Below are 17,860 nucleotides of genomic sequence, written 5' to 3'. Positions count from 1 at the left end.
ATAAGAATTACAGTGCAAGACTTTGTGTACAAACACTAAATGAGAACATTTACCACAGCATCGTGGACCCACGTCTTGGAGGAATTGAACAAAAAGCAGTTTGTTAAATATCTTGATAAATGGCTGTCACACAGTGTGGTAGGTTATATTCAACACATTCTACATGAGAGACTCTGACTGTGGTAGGTTGGCTGTAAACAAGCGAAAGAGGTTTTGCATTTGGAGTGTTACAGCGTGGTAGGTCGAGTGGGACTGAGAGCAGCAGAAAAGGACCACACAGAGTCCCAAACAACCTTAGCTGTTACATTGTCTGTGCATCAGTCCCTCTAATAATTAATTTGCCATTCATTGTAAATGTATTGAACAGGATAGGGACAAACAATATTCTAAAAAGTGACAGTATACCGTGGAGATGAAAATTAGAGGTATAACAAGGTATTAATACTTGATTTATTCTGAAATGGTATTTTTTTTATTGTTCATAATTTGATAGAATATCCACTATACCACTGCTGTCGTAGCATGTTTTTCTTTTAAATAACCAAGGCACTTCAACAAAAACCTTAATTTTGTGAAGCAAAATTAGAGAAGAGTAACTATTGGGTCAGAAGAGAAGATTTAAACAATGTTTTCTTAGAGCTTTGCTTTGAATGACTTCAGCACATCTGCGCCCACAGGACATCACTAGTTTCTCACACTTCTCTGGTTTGATCTTGGGCCATTCTTCTTCAGTCTCTTCCGCAGTTCAGTAACTGTAGTGGGTTTCTTAGACATTACTTTGTTGCCAAGGATTTTCCAGTGATTCTTGATGCATTTAAATCTGGACTCTGGGTCATTTCACTGTTTCAATATTCTTAGCTTCAAGGAAATCTTTAACTCGTTTTGCAGTGTGACAGGGGGCATTGTCTTGCATGAAAATTGCGGGTTGATTGGGAGACAATTGCACTGGAGGTAGTCTTTGAGGTTGTCTTCATGGAAGAGTTGTAGCCAAAAAGCCATACCTCCGACATGGAAACACGGCCAAGCGACTCAATTATACACCAACAAATAGGAACTTAGTTCTTAGTTTTGTTTCATTATGTATACTAAAAAAATGCGTCTGCTCTTTGAATCATTGTGGTTGGTGATATACCATGCAGGTGTTGTGTGCATGTGAAACCAGTACTAACCAAAATGTATCAATGTACCAATATGTAAATCAAATAAGGGTAAAATTCAGACCAGATAAGCGAGACTGCTTAACTTTAAACAATGCATGTGTGCTAGATGCCAATGCTTAAATGATATACTGTAAGATTTGGCTGTAATTATGAAGTGCTTTGATTGTAGGTAGTTTGGATCCCATGTTAAGAATTAACTTGCTTAAATGTTAGTTCCAAACCCGAATGACAGTGAAACATTTGAGGTTTCCTAAAAGTAGAACTTAGTGGCACCAACGTTGCAGTTTCTAAGTCTCATCCGGCTTCACAGTTCCAAATGGATACAACACAGAATTCAACAAATAATACCGCTGAGTTACTAGTGTGATAGTTAAAAGCAGACCACACAGAGATAAACCCACTGATGAATTACAGGTACTTACTGTGGCAAGCTGCGGATTGTCAAGTCAGAGGCGATCTCAGGCTATGCCACCCTCTTAGTGCGCATCTGTGTGCAGTGGCCCTGTGTGATATTTTTGGTTGTGTGACTCACCTATAACACTACAGCAGAACTGGATGCTCTGGCTTGGCTGCTTTTTACATAAATAGTCATGTTTCAACCACAACTTTAAGCATGCTGATGGATCAGGACTTTTCTATGGTAGAAAATAATATAATGATATAATATGGGTTATGTGTTGCAGTATGTACCAGAACAGTAGTTATTGCTTTAAATCCACAGTACAACGATTCGTCCAGTTTTTGAATGTAAAATATCTTTATTGGACCTTCTCAAAATGTGTTTCAATAACAGAAATTGTCATCATGGTGAGTTGGAATAATATTCACAAATAGTATTTAATTAGACATTGTAATTTTCAAATCAAAATCAGAATGTCATCATAACTCATGAAAAGCAACAAGCCTCTTTCAGACTCTGCCCACTTGTCCACGATCAAGCAACTTTATAAATAGACTTTTATACATGTTTGGGTGTTGACATTTCAACAAGCAGTCATCCATTTGTGAGTCAAAATTGAGTCTGAGATGTTAAGTCTGATGTGACAGAACAACAATCATCATACATCATACCAAAATACATAGAAAGTAAACGATAACAGAAACGAAAGATTCTGTAGTTAACACATAAAACAAAGATCTCATCAGAAGTACTTGACAAATATCAGTATATCATTCTTTCTTTTTTTTTCATGTTAACACACGATCGATGGTATTTTGGCAACATCTGAATTTCAGGAGTTAACGAAAAAGTCAACTATAATCATAACATAAGTCACTGGACAGTATTCATCTTTGCCCTTCCCATCCCCAACATTATGTCTTTATACATGGTATTGCATGATTAAAAACCATGATGAAATCATTGACATATCAATGACATTTACAAAGTCAACAAACACGTTGTCTGCTGCTAGAGATCGGAAAGGACTTCTCATCGACCCTGGGTCCTTTTTTATTAGCTTTTCATTCTTTTTCACGCCTTTCTATAATTCTGTAAATGAAGATTGAGGTGAATTCAGCTCCGGAGTCCAATCAAACTGAAAATAACATATTCTTCATTCTACATATCAAAATGTTTCCCCGAATCAAGTACAAAAGAAAAAAGAAAAAACATTCTTAAATTTTAGTTTGAATTGTTCGACTTGAAACTGAATTGACCTCAAATCTGCAGTGAATCCCATCTGGCTTCAGTACTCAGTCCGAGTATGTAGTCTTTAGTAGAAAAAACTACAGTGTCACTACTTGTTTTGCTGGTTCTGCACCACATCTGAATTAAATCAAGAGTTCTTAGAGGCACCTGGAGTGGTACAAATATGTGCTCATCAGGGTTAAGGTATTGTCAGTTCCTTGTTAAGGTATTTTTCAGTTCATCGTCAAGTCCTTTGGAACAGAGTACCCGGAGAGGAGACCAGACCAAATGATCACACAGGTAATGTTGCTTGGAAGCCTAGCATGACCAATTAGGCCTCAGGGCTTACTTCTATATCTCCATTTTTGTGAATTTGTCGTAGTAGTATGACCTGGGCCCGTGAAATAATTCTCAAATGTGAGATGCACGCTATAGTAGACGTCTCAATCACAATATATATTATATGAGAGACATTACCACCATTTATGCCATTAGATATAAAAAAACAAAAAACACCATGCTGATGTCTCAGCAAGTGCACTGAAGTACATTTAAAAACATATTTCTTGCAATACCAAACAGATGAGGTCTGTTGATACTGTTTCAATTGTTTCTATCATATTTTTTTTTTCAAATGCTTGTACGGTCACTTCAAGGTTAACGTGAATGAAACTCTTCTTGAATGAGGGCCCACCACTCCTACCCTAAGATGGTTGATGTAGGCTAAGGTCTGTGCAGAGCCGGTATGGACAGCATCATGTAAGGGCTGTATTCGCATTGTCTTAAAGGCCCACCATGGAAACCCAGAGTAGTACTACTATACCACAATGTATCAAACTTTGAAACTTTACAAACAACGGACGCTGTGCCCATTGGCCGATGGCCACACCACAAGATCACTGACTAGAAATGCTTAAGAAGTTTTTAGCGACTTGTTTGTGTTTGTTGATCATTTCCATAATGAGCCTTTAATACAGTACTGTGTTCACAGCTTCCTGAGAGTTAGCTAGCTACCGTTCTGAAAAACACACTACACATCTAGCTATCTGCTCATTATATGTATCAAGTGTGGGGATGCACAAATAACCAATACTGGACACCCTAGGCCAATATCTGACTGAAATTAGGTATCTTACCATACATTAACCATATATTCAAATCCTTCATTTCTTATATTTCTAATGTTGAATCAGCTACATTGTTTTGTAAGGCATTGTTCAGACTGACAGTCCAAATTTTATTTTGGCATATCCAGATTGTATCCAGATCAATTTAAGAATGTATGGACAGTATAAAAACACATGAAATGTGATTTTTGCAAATGGGATCCAAACCACCTTCAAATGTGGTTCTAATCAGATTTCTACAGATGCGTCCCAGTATGAATGCTTATGATGCTAAAATCGGATTTCAAAGTGTCTATTGAGTCACTCGTAATGTTCAGAGTGAAGCAAGCTGAATGCAGCATGGGACAACACAATGTATACCGAAGTAATGGCCAAATGAAGCTTCATGAACCGTTTAATTTATTTTCTGGGCCCACTAGGTGGCGATAGCTGTTCAATAGAGGGTTGAAAGAACACTGAATTGCCATTCCTTGACACTTTTTCTTTAATCCAAGAGCAACATCTCGTGGGGTCAACAAATGCAACGAATGGTTCAGAAAGCTTGATTTGGACATCACAAATACACCAGCCTCCTCTATCACTGAGTTGTCTTCGGTGACGGAGGAGTTCTGTATTGTAACTTGACATCACGATTGGTTGGAGGCCGAAATGATGGACCTTTATTACTCATGCTACCACGTTGGAAAACTGCATCATTAATGTAGCTATGTACTGACGCCTATGTCGTTACCATGGCAACTCATGCAGATAGTTTGGTGATGTCTGGACACACGGATCCAATCTGATCGCTTGCAAATAACGTGCGGACAGACTATCTTATAGCTCTGATTTGAAAAACAAATCAGATTTGCCTGCTGTCTGAAAGTAATGTTGTCGTCTTAGATTTTAAGACTTGTGTTAATAGTGCATCCCCTAACAAATGTAACATTACAATCAAATGTAATACAGTGAAATCCCTCACTGGATTGTATTTCATTGTGATGTCGCCCCTTAGAAAAACTGCTGTAAAACGCAGATCACCTTGTGTGGTTGAGTCATTCAGTGGATTGGGTTTAATTACTTCTCAGGGTTTACAATATGATTGTATGCCTCCCACCCAACCCAATGGGCAAAGCATGCCAATTTCTCATATGAAACTATGAAATGTGTGCTTCTATAACACAAATAATTTCATCCCAGTGATGACATGGACCCATGTTTGGTGCCTTAGGAGGTTCAGTTACAGTAGGCCAGCCTGAAGAGCTGCTCTGAGAGGGATAAAAGCCCTATGATGCTCTGGATTACAGCAGTCTACTCTATTGTACTGTGCAACTGCCGCTGCTTGTCACATGTTGGAATCTTACTTGATTTGACTTTACTGATATCCTGACAATCAGCGTCATTGATCCAGCCGTATCAAGTTGCTATAGCCTACAGAGGCCATGACTGTGCTCATGGGTACAATGGTGACCTGATACTGGCAGTACCATCAAACCGAATAAATAATGCCCTTGCAGGTATTTTCCTATTCATGGTGCGGGAGCCAATTTTTTCCAAGTAGCACACGTTAATATGATTAAAAGCAGGGAACTATAGTATCTCCCTGGTAATCACGAGTTGTCCTATTAGTCAAGCCAATCACTTCTTCATTGTCTCATTTGACATGTCCTGTAGAAATTACAACTTTCATGTTGCTGGTGTAACAGTGATATCTGTGACAAATGTGTCAGCAAATAATTCATGTCAACGGGGTTTCTATCAAAACCAGTGACAATAGTGGCTTTGTCTGGAGTGCTACATCAAGGTACATTGTTGTTGTAACAACAATAATCTGGGTGGTATTAGTGGCATGTCGCAATGCTACATAAATTTAGAAAAAATAATATTACTTTGACATTATTTTATGTAATAGGGTGTCTATTTTATAGGCATATTCCAGTGTTATTAGATTCAATGGGCCTCATGCAAGAATAATTATGAAATAATTCATTTTTAAACGAAAGAAAAGTATCTGCATGTCTCAAATTTTCTGTTCAACTTGCCAATTTACTGAGAGGAAACACAACTTTTCTCTTCTTTTTTTATTCACGATTCTATTAACACCTTTTGTCATATTTTGGCAACTTCTGCTGTTCTTTATGGGCTCACTAACATCTTCAATTGTATAATCTTTCACCAATTTCTTTTTACATTGCCTGTAACGCCTCCATTGAAGCCATAGTCTTTGTTTTAGCTAGACGAATCAGACCTCAGGTTGAACGATTTTCTCTTTATCTGCTCTGATGTCATACCCTTGGCAGCAAATATTTTTCAACATTTTTATGTTCCTAATAATACAACTATTGAAACAGCTAAATTATAAAAAAGAAAATGTTTTTGTCTGCTTATTTCTAAGAGCATGATTTGAAGCTCCATTGTGAAATGTTTCTTTTTACTCTTTGGTAACATTGTTAGCAGCAATCAGCAGCTTTATAACTCACTCTGTTGGTTGATTAGTTGGTTGGTTGAAAGTTGAAATTTGGCATGTTGGCCAAGTGTTTGTGAGCTTGTGGGCATGAATGCTGCAAATTTAAGTTGTGAATACAACTTGCCCACAAATGGAGCGGAACAATCAGCCTTATGTGAACGTTGGGGGCAGTGATTACGCTAATGATGCACAGGAGCATGCACCTCCTCAGGTGGCGCTTGTCATTTTGAAATTTACATTTGCCAAATCCGATGGGGAACACTCATATGACAAGTTCTTGCATGAGACCCAGTATATTTAACGGTGGCTACTTTTAGGCTACTTTATCAGGGGTGTCTGGGCAGTGACTTGGGAGGATCCCTCCATATTTCCAAAATCCAGACTACGGCCATGCCCATAATGACATAAAAATTTAGGCTTTATCTCACATGGTTTCAAAGATTAAATGGTAGGACACCAAGTCACAGTATATTCTGCTGACTGATACTTATGTTACAGAGGCAACATTTTTGGTGGTGATTTAGTATTCTTTAAGGACCGTTGTCTTCATTTTGGAGGTCATGTGCTGTGTTTCTGTCCCACTTATGATTCCTATGACTACTACAAGCAGAGTTGCTTATTCAAAGAGGCAAATAAGTGACATCACCTTAAGACAATGCAGCACTTGGGGCTTCCCTCTGAGAGAAGGCCGACTCATACAGCCATATTCACGCAGTCTTAAGACATCTGTAGAGTAAACTGATCACTGTATGCTGGAACCATAAACTGGAGTAAACTGCACACTGGTGAAAGGGTATTACAAAGGAGTAAACTCAGACAAAAAAAGTGATTTTTTAAAGTCTGTCTTGGAAAGCTGCAATGCAGTTTAGCAATTAAACTTTTTATTATATACTGTAGGGTGAAACAGTACAATAAAAAGCTTTTGAGGCCATGTTAATGCAGGGGTGTGTATTATTTTGTGTTGAAAAATTGTAATACACATCATTTTGAGTCACACTCCCCTGCTTTTCTGTGGAATATCCAGCCTAGATATCCATTTCATTTCATCCGTCCATCCCACCAAATTTGTAGTGAGGAGTCGTATAAACACAATGGATTTGCACATACTCCGATGGTCTTCTGGCACAAGAAACACTGAAACCAAAGGTAGAAATACTACACTCGAATGCATTAGAGTCAGATGAGGTTTTGTTGTCGGCTGTTTTTGTCAGCAGTAATGTTATTTACATTGTTAAGTATGTACAGTAGAGAATCTCCCAGAGATTTTAGGTTCTGTAAAGCTGCTTTAAATTCCTCACATTTGAAAGTCCTTAGATGAAGAGCCATACAAGTCAGTGTTGAACTGTTTTGAATGTTTAATAATGGACTTGCTGTTGTATTGCGAGTCTCCACCCTATCACTGTACCAGGAGTATCAATCATCTGCTTTCTGAAGCTATGAGAGTACACAACACACAAACTCAAAAGTCATTAAATAGCAAAATTTGAAATAAATCACCGCTAAATCATAGATGGACATTATGGATCTTCATCTTGAGGATTTAATTTCTCACACAAATCAAGACTTGAAATACAGTAAATTTTTTTTTTTCATCATAAAGGTATTCATTGAGAAAGTTGAGTGTTAAATGCACTGTACAACCTTGTATCATTTTTTTTTCTTTTTGAAAATATAGTCTATCCCAGTGTGTTTTGTTGTTTTTTTGTTTTTTGTTTTATCTTACAGAATCCTGTACACTTGGTGTCTGCATTAAGATTGGGTGATATCCTGATCATTGGAGAGAAGAGAAGAAGAGAGTAGAGGGAGAGAAGAGAGGAGAGGGAAAGAAACAGATGAAGAGAAGAGAAGAGGAGAGAAGTTGTCCAGTGCCACTGTTGCCCTCAGTGAAGACGCTGCACTCCGTACCGTGGCTCTCGTCTGTCCCGCACCTCGATCTGACGAAAACAAAACAGAGGATACTTATTGTGCTGATTTAGAAAAGCAGACCTAAGAAATGAAGCATCATGTATAAACATACAGTATAAGAGGTTCTAAGTAAATCAAATGTTACACCTCAGTCTACTAGGCTCTGGGTGGGCTTTGTTGAGTCAAATGTTTGCCTTGCATTACTCCTGTGAGTTTAACCCTGTGTGTTTATACAATTGTGCTTATTTGGGGGATGCTGTGGCTCAGAGATAGAGCGGGTCGTCGTCCTTTCGAAAGATTGGCAGGTCGATCCTGGCTCCTCCGTTCCACACACTGAACCCTAAACCCTGGTCTTCTGTGTGTGAACTTCTGTTTTTGTTTGTATGATTAGATTAGATTGGAAGATCGGCAAGTAGCCTCTGCCATCAATAGTTGAATGTGACAAAAGCAAATAGTCAGAAGATTAGAGAGGCACTATATAAAGGCCCATTCCCACCCTACGGTAAATATGGATACGGACCCTTTTGTCCAGTCCCGGAGGTCGTTTCAAACCTCTCAGTGGGTCCGACGCCACTGAGTTTATAACTCTGGAGGGCGCAGCACGGAAGACCCCTCCACTACCACTCTCAGCTCATGTGGCTGGGCACTGTACTATGCTTGGAAGCTAATAAGGCTTTGCAGGCAAGTGCAAACACGATGCACAGAAAATGTATAATGCAAAAATCAACTTACCCTGGACACAGCAAAATCTGCAAGGACAAAAAAAGAAACAAAAGTGTTGGCATAGACACAGTGAAGCAAGAGCAGAGTTAAAGTGCATTTGTGTAAACATGAATCTGCTTATGTAAGTACGTAGAGTTAAGCATTTAGGTCATCACTTAGTGGTAAAAAAATAATATTTTAACATATGTCCAGCTTAATTTCACAATTTCCATTAATTTAATTTGCTCCTCATAGTTGATTTAAATGCTTTCAGGGAGTCCAAAGGTGCTCACACAGTTTTGTTGTATCAATTAATATGACGAAGCCAAAGGAACATTTATGTCTATGAAAGAAATGTGAGCGGAGCATTAGATGCATTGAATGTGTAAAATGACTGACTGTCAATAAGGTTAATCAGATCAAAACAGAAAGACACACCCACGCTCTGGAATATCTCCAGTTACCATGGAAACCATCGTGGAGCAAGACTGCCAGAGAACCGAGACATCTTATGTCACTTTTCTCTCTTATCTCAGTCTCTTCCTCTCTCCTTTACTCTTTCTTGATCTCCATCTGTCTGAAAATCTCCCAGTCTACTATGTCTTATGTCATAGATCTCTCTGTCTCTTTCCCACTCGTTCTGCTTCTTTTTGTTGTTGCACATTGGGTTTAGGGAGTCAAATCAAACACACAATCCTTATGTAAGAATACTTTTTGTTCTGCATAGTATCCTTTACTCTTGCCCTTCCATTGCCTTCTTCTGCCATTCCTTTCCCCCTCCTTTCTCTCTTATCATACCGCTGAAACAATGCAATTCAAGCATCCTGATGCAACATCATGCAAACTGTCGGAAACCCTCTGGAGGATGTTCTCCCACTCTTGGATACAGCACTGAAAGCAATTTTGCTGGAGTTGTCGAGGTCAGTTTGGAGTGTAGTCATTTTTCAACTGTGAAAAATCATGTTCATGTTAATGGCCTCACAGTTGAAGCATAAAAATAAGTTAAATATTTACTGGCTAACCCCCTAGAGGTTCTTATCCATTTGAATTGTTGGCATAACATGTTCATTTGCATTTGATAAAAGCAGCCAATAGTTAGATAGTGTTTCAAAAAGTCATTATCTTTAAATTGATCAGATTTGATCCAGTCTTTCGATTGCATTACCCTTTCCTGATCATAGCATAGAAAGTGGCAATAGGTACATAAGGTCTGTCAGCTTTCAGATTTCCTCACATATTGCAGCTGTTTGCATGGGGTAAGGGTACTCTGACTTTGACTCTAACGTAGAGTCAAAGATATTAAGTGTGTTTTTTGGCCAATGTGGATGATTCACATACAAGGAAACAGTTTCACCACAGTGGACACCCAAGATCAGGGTCACCAATTCAATAACCAACCAAATGCAAACTTTGGTCACAATCTCCTCCTGAGGCATAACAAGTGTTTTTGTCTGCTCTTCTGTCATAAAGACTCTCTAGTTGGTTAATTGTTTTGCCTCTGCCTTTCTGCAGCGCATGCTCACTCTTCCCTGCCATCCTCACATCATCCACTAGATGCCAGACTTTCTTGCCCAATCCTGGTCACCTGACATCCCCACCCACCTCCAACCCTGTTCCCACTTTCTTCATCAGCCCTGCAGTTACCTGACCTTCCCCACCCACCGCCTCACCTGCATCTCATTCCCTCATCAACCTCTCAGTACATATACTAGTCCAATTCCTTTGTTTCCTTGTCATAAGAACACAGCTGCAATGTGGTTCTCTGTCCTGGTCTGCTTGCCCTACTGCCTAACGAAAACTTGTCCCTATACTAATTTTACAAATTCACATACGGCCCTTTTATCAGAACCTTTTGGCCTCACTTGTAATTCTACAAACCTAGTTAGGGTTAGGCAACAAAACAACTTGGTCAGATTAGGAAAAGATCGTGGCTGAGGTAAAAATATGTGCGTTTGTAAAGGAACTACAGTGACACAAGGGACACCTAGCACATGAATGGAACATTTAAATCCAATCCATCATGAACCTTGGTCTCAAGAGTGAAAGTTTGGTGTTTGTTTGAAACATCCAGCACCTCGGTCTCCTTTTTCCACTGACTTTGTCAGTGTAATGTCGTTGTGAATGGATTCACAGTTGAAAACCCTCTGCGTTTGATAACAACTGCCCAAGGGTGGCTTATGTATCAGTATGAAACACAGAAGGCCATGACATAACAGCGGTATCTGAGGCCCGTTGAATGAGAACGTGCTTCTAATTTGGACTCTTGCTTCTTGTCTATGAGCAAGAGCCTATCTATACCCTCGCTTCTTTGATAAACCGCTGAAATAATCCTCGACTGCCTGAATTTGGGTCCTTCCCTTTTTGCCACTCTCACTCACCTCTGTGCCAATCTACTGTAAGCTTTAAACATTAGCATTGCTGGCATAAGACAGGCCACCATTACTGCCAAAGCTAAGCAGTATATCATTAGCTAACTACATTATTATTAGAGGATGGCTTAAGTTAAAACCCATTCGGGACAGGCATATCCACTGTGTGGGAACTCATACAAACTCAAATAACGTTTTCCAACCTCATCATTAGTCCTCACCCTCAAAGCCTTTTCACTTACATTAGTATATTAGTCGAGTATACTGTTTGAAGATACTAATGATAAAGAATACATCTAACCTCTTCTTTGCTTCATCACTTATATTTACTTTAAACTTATATATGTTAAAATGATAATACATTGTTCTACCCTGCAGCACAATTACAATGCTGTTGCTTCTCCATAACTTACATGGATCTTCAGCTTGTGAGGATGCCACTGTTTCATTAATTCCTCACTAACCTTTGTTATCCATCTGCAAATCATCAAGATAGAAATCTGTCTGCCGGTTGCCCAGGACGAAGGCCAGGAAGGAGAGGATAAGGGCGTCCAGGATGCCCATGATGGCCAGCATATAGGCCCAGCGTACAGAGCAATCGCCTAGGGAGTATTTCCCCGCCTGCTCCCCGCACATGTCCCGGATCACCTCGGCATCCCACCCGTCGGGGAAGATCATGCAACCCAGCACCAGGCACACTCCTGCAGCAGGTCACAGAAGGAAAGAAGCAGGGTTAAAGGATGGGGATTGAAAGGATGAGAGAGAGAGAGAGAGAGGGAGAGAGATTCTAAACAGAAAGAGAATATGACATGTTAAGGTGTGGGGAAACGAAAGGAGAGACAACTTTGTTGCTGGATTTTCATGAACAACAAGCTTGAATGCCCTCAAATTGCAGAGGCCATCAGTGTTCAACTTCAACATGCAGAGGTCGTGTAACATCACACCAGTAATCTGCACAGAGCAAGTGAATGTTGGTTGGTCTGCAAACAGAGTTAAGACCTCTTACTGAGTCCTTCATGTCCCTTGATAACGATAGTGTTACTTCCTCAAATAAGAGAGATCTTTGTCCTGGGCCTGTGCTCACAAAAAACTCTTAAGGCTAAAAATAGCTCCTCACAAGCCTCTCACTGTTTTAAAAATAACTTACAAAAAATTTGCCTGTCAGTCGTCATTTTAGGACTTGATTTTACAAAGCATTTTAGCCCTAAAAGCAGCTCCGTCCTTTCAGATATAGCTCAGTACGTAGTCTGTTTGTGTGTGTATCTGGTATTTATCTTGTATATGGGGAATATGAATATCTCTATTTCTCTGCGCTCATATAAAAATCATATTCCGAATATGATCATAACCAGGCCTCATAAATTATTCATGTCCATCAAAAAACGCACTCTGTTGCCAATGCAGAACATTCAGTTAACCGATCATCACCCAGACACAACCGTGAATAAGATGTGAGTGCTCGCATTTGACAACCGATCATTGAAACCCATTATCATTTGTTTTTGTTCTAAATGATTTAAGTTGACTACCTAGGTTGTTTTTTTTTTGAGAAAGGTTTACAAGAATTGATTTCCATTGTGTGGTTTAGGCATCAAAACTACATGATTAGGATTCGATACAAAACTACTTGGTTAGGGTCAGACAGCAAAACTAAATGAGTAGGGAAAAAATAGGATTTGGGTTAAAACACTAAATAACGTGATGTCATAAAGTTAACTTAAAAGAAATCACTGTTCACATTGGCTGCAAACTCATGTCCCCCAGATGAAAGCACTGTGTCTGACCCATCCACCGCTTCAACCTTTGTCCTGATGTGGAATATGTCATCTTGCAGCGCCGCAGTTAACCAATTTAGAGCGACGCTGATGGGTGACCCAGCTCACCATTACAATAAAGGATAACAGTCTATTCTGGTAGCTAGAAGGTACAGTAGGACCATACCGTCTTGTATCTATGGTAGTGATTAGCAACTGATTTTACTCATTCAATTGTCGGACAACTCTCGGATCAGCCATTTCTTTTATAAAAAGTTGTATTTCTTTCTTTCTCTATTGCAAGTTGCATTAGATGAAAGTGTTAGCTAAATAAATGATGTAATATATTTATTCAAATTACTCCTAGCAACCACAACCACAGCTTCCATGTCAACTGATAATAATATGGGCAGGATATCAGCTCTTCAGGTGTAGAGGGGTTAACAGTGAGACAGTTGAAATATTAAATACATGCACTGTATAGATGATTAACCCGAAGACAGTTGAGTATCTGACATCATTTAAAACATACAGGTCACACACAAACCCGCATGCACTTAACCCACAAACAAAAGTAGGTTCACACATACCTACAGACACATACAGTACAAAGCCCTCTCAGGAAATGCTTACGTGTAATTTCGATATTCAACAAAAATGGGATTTTATACTTTACACCTCTGCTCATTCATCAAAGTGAGCATCACTGGGGAGCTGATTGTGCCATATTCCTTGCTCACCAGTCAGCTTTTGCCTGAGGGGCTGTAAGTAAAGCAGTGGGCTCCAATGGGAGATAGGGAACATACATGGCAGACATCACACTGAATCTTCAATTCTAGACCAGACATGCCTTTTCCACGGGCAACATCACTTGTGATACACATGAAAAGTCAGACAGATTTGGCTGAGTTGGTGATTATTACGCTTCAGTCTAATGCTTGTTCAAAAGATTTAACGTCTGGAACTCCATTGGCGTGCAATTGTGAATATTTTAAGTGCTGTGTGTGCCACGTGTGTCTATTGAATGATGCTGGGCAGCATTCAAACACAGTAGCTGCTGTGTGGAATGAGGCGAACAGCAACATAGAAAATCACTGACTGAAACTGGAAACAGAGGATTATAGCACTGAGCTCTCAGTTAACAAAAAGTTTAGAAATTGATACATCACTCCCGAGTCCTCTCTTGCTGTCCATACACAAATGCATAAGAATATTTCCATTCGCTGATATATTTGTTAAAGGCCAAACTGAAATGACAGAAGATCTTTGGAGATACATCAGAAATGCTCTTTTTACCTTAGAGTGGGCAGGTCTGTGTAAGGGACTGATTGAAAGCTGAGCCTGTAGGCAAATGCTGTAGAAGAATATAAACCAACTCATGCTGGTAACTCAAGGTTATAAACTAAGGACGAACAGCATATGCTGGACATGTTTTTAAGGATTAGTTTGGCTATTTTGAAGTACAGATGTACTAAAGATATCTTTATTTTGAATGTATGATCCTACATCTTGTTGTTGAGAGAATCCATCAAGCAGCTGTTTGTGTATTTTTACAAGAATGTCTTTTGTGAATTCTTAATTCTTGATTAATGAGAGCGAATATATCCATTTGTTTTACACAATGGTCTCAGTTACACACTGTTTCTCGTTTTTCATCCTTCTGCTGTCGGTGTCACCATTTCTCATTGCTCCCATTTCTTTGCGTACGCCTGGGTCAGAGTGTGCTTGGAGGGCCGCACATTCTCCCGTTGGTTTTTATAAAAACATTTTTTATAAAGTTTGCTTAAAAACTTTTTAAATGAGCCCCCGGATGTATCTCTATGATCATAGGATTGTAGGCAATGGGACAAGATTTCGGTAGCGGAAGCTGTCCGGGTTATATTTGTTGTCCCGGTAGTATTGAACAATCATGTTTGCCCTGGCATTCTCCTCCCTTTCTGCTATCTCTGCTATCTAAATTGCAAGGTCACCATCGCTGCATCTGGACCTTAGCACCGCAAAAGACAATTGTGATTGGGACGTTGCAGTTGAATGGTAACCATAACCATTAGGCCACTGGGTGCTCCAATCTTTTTTTTTTCTCAAAAGTGAACACAGGGCTTTAAAAACACCTCTGTATTTTTTGCCAGAAAATAAACATGCCATTTAATTTAATCTACAACACAATAGGAACTTCAACAAAGTGCAGAACGGCGGGTAAATGTTGTGCTTTTAGGGTCTGTAGGTAATGGATCTGAGTGTATTAAAGTGAAGACCATTAGTCATATGACTGAACCCTGTCACATTAGTGATTCCCTCTGAAGACCCTGCGTTTCTCCCACTAGCCATCCATCTTGAGAAAATGGTGGGTGGTGAACTCATGGCAACAGATGAGGTAGGATATCAGATTAGTCACCACCTCTCTGTGTAAAATAGAACACCATGCAAATACGTGTAGTCTAATTTCAGGCTGAAACATACACCATTTGAAAATGTGACCGTTCCCCTGACAAAATTATTGCAGGCGTAATGAGAGAATGTAATAAGGAAGAGTATAATGATGCTAATACAGTAAGTAATGAGAGAATAGAAGAGCAATGGAAGTAATCATCGTGGGAAAACATCATGTTATTAGCTTCTTTTATGACCTCTACAGAAGATATTAACATAGACGAGAGGTGATAAAATCATTAACTTGTAATGAGCGTAGGTAACATGTTTTATGGGTTTTTGATGAATGTATCCCCATGTGGCGTGGAACTCAAAGTTACTGAGTGTGGGCTTTTGGTAAATGTGGATGCGGAGCCACTTGATGAATCCTGATGGGTAAAATACTTCAGCCCCATGGCAGTTGATGAATCAGTCTTTATAAGCTCTTGTTTGTTTGTTAAAATAGTAAGCCTACACTATATGCGGTGGGGCAAAAATCAATTTTGTTCACCAGCCTAAAACAGATCAGGAAGTATGGTGTGTTTGTGCTGTGAGCAATTAAAACGTCATTTTCTGAATTAAATCATTATTGGCCGTGAACCGAAATCATTTGTGGTATCATTTCATATGATGGAAGATACTCATGCTCGTTTCTCTGCCCACTGGTTTTGATGGTGATTAAAAAATTGCACTCAACAAAGATGAGTTCTTGGGACAGGCCGCCATCGCTAAAGTAAGGGTCCAACGGGAACAGGGTCATGGCAAAAAATTCTGGACCCCTGTACAATTCTGTGTTGGGCCCCCATTGTTGAGATGTTGGAAGTGTGCCAAATCACTTTGCTGATTCAAATCATTTTCTTCAGTTCATAAATTTTGCAAATGTATCAACATTAATAATGCTGTGATGTCATTGACGAATCAGACTGTCTTCAGTTCAGTTTTTCCTCCACAGAGCTGGGTCTGTCTGACGTTCCTGTCTGTTATAGGGAAGGTTCTGTTGCCACTGTACTCTATGAGGGAATTGTTTGTTCTATGTAAATCATGAATAAGTCATAGAGTGTGGTCTTTACCCACTCTGTAAAGTGTCCTGAGATAACTTTTGTAATGATTTGGCACTGGGCCGTGACAAAACGGAGATATGTGATGTCCTTGAAATGCTTCTGTATAGCTGTAGCTCAGCAGCAAACTCATCAAAGAGGCTTCCTCAGTTCAGACCAGCCTGGTCAGATGCGTACATGACATGAGGAAGTCTCTTGGATGAGAGGTGAAACGTCTTCCTAGACAAATAACCAAGTCCAGTTGCTTTTGACTGAAATTGCTTTTGGGATAACGATGACCTGGACAAATGAGAACATTCACAGGCCTCAGCAGCAAACTATTTGCAAGAAGATTTCACATTCTTTTGGAAAGCTTTTAACTAGGAAGTCTCAACAGCGCTCTGTCAGCCAGTGAAAGGAGCTCCACTGCTTAAAGCCAACGATTCAGTTTAGCTGGTTCTGTTTGAACATCAATGGTAAAAGACATGTTTGATACATACATGTACTGAAACCCTCTAGTTGGCTTTTCATTCATTAAAAAAACAAGTGATAAAACATGTATGTATATATATATATATATGTAATATAGCTGTATTGTAGATAGAGCCTATCTTTGTGTCCTGTGTGACATGATCTCTCTGTACCCTCTCCTTTATCCGCCCTTCTCCTCCATCTTCAACTCAAACGTTAAAGTGGGCACCAGCAGGCTAAATATAACCCCCACCTTCCCACAACCCAAGAAAAGCCCTTTGAAGATGTTGGGGTTTTTCCTCTTCCTTCCTCCACTCTCTCAAGACACTGCATTCTGAACTTGGAGAGGAGGGACTTCAAAGGCGGCAAGAAGAGGGATCGAACAGAGAGGGAGGATGGGAGGGAGCAAAGAGACACGGATAAAAACTGAAGAAGGAAAGAGAAAAACAAGTCTTATGAAGAAGGAGAAGGAAAGCAAGATGGCTGCCCTACTCCAATATGTCATTTTCCCTCATTTCATCACTTCCTGTCATTTTTTTTCATCGCAGCATTCTCAGCCGTCCGCCGTTAGTAACAAGGCATCAAAGCAGAGACAATTAATTGAAACATTTGGAAATTTGTTGCTTGGACATGTTTGTGATTCAGCTAGGTGAAATTACTGTGAACCGATTTATTTTTAGTGCCCTAAAGTTATTTATAGACTCATTACATAACCATTTTGTCAGTCTCTTATCTTGTCCACACAGATCCTTTTCTTCATTCTAGACAAACAGCCAAAACTGATTATATAAGGGCACTAAAAATATCATCAGTGTGCTGTATACTGTATAAATGTAAAATATTTTTGACG

The 17,860-nt window shown here is 39.5% G+C and overlaps 1 protein-coding gene across 1 annotated transcript in view; it reads right to left on the bottom strand.

Moving 5' to 3' along the window:
* Positions 1–8,243: 8,243 nt before the first annotated feature.
* The window catches only part of lhfpl4a (LHFPL tetraspan subfamily member 4a), a gene marked incomplete at both ends in the record, with an annotated part of 36,698 nt that continues 27,081 nt past the window's right edge, over positions 8,244–17,860 (bottom strand). The window contains 3 exons of the mRNA XM_083919992.1: positions 8,244–8,297; positions 9,001–9,017; positions 11,804–12,040. Of these exons, the coding sequence (XP_083776118.1) occupies positions 8,244–8,297; positions 9,001–9,017; positions 11,804–12,040 (308 nt within the window). The remainder of the gene's footprint in view (positions 8,298–9,000; positions 9,018–11,803; positions 12,041–17,860) is intronic.

The sequence above is a fragment of the Echiichthys vipera genome (genome assembly GCF_963691815.1).
Source record: "Echiichthys vipera genome assembly, chromosome: 9".
NCBI lineage: Eukaryota > Metazoa > Chordata > Actinopteri > Perciformes > Trachinidae > Echiichthys > Echiichthys vipera.
Note: the sequence above shows the minus strand (reverse complement) of the source record. Positions and strands in the feature narration are given on the sequence as shown.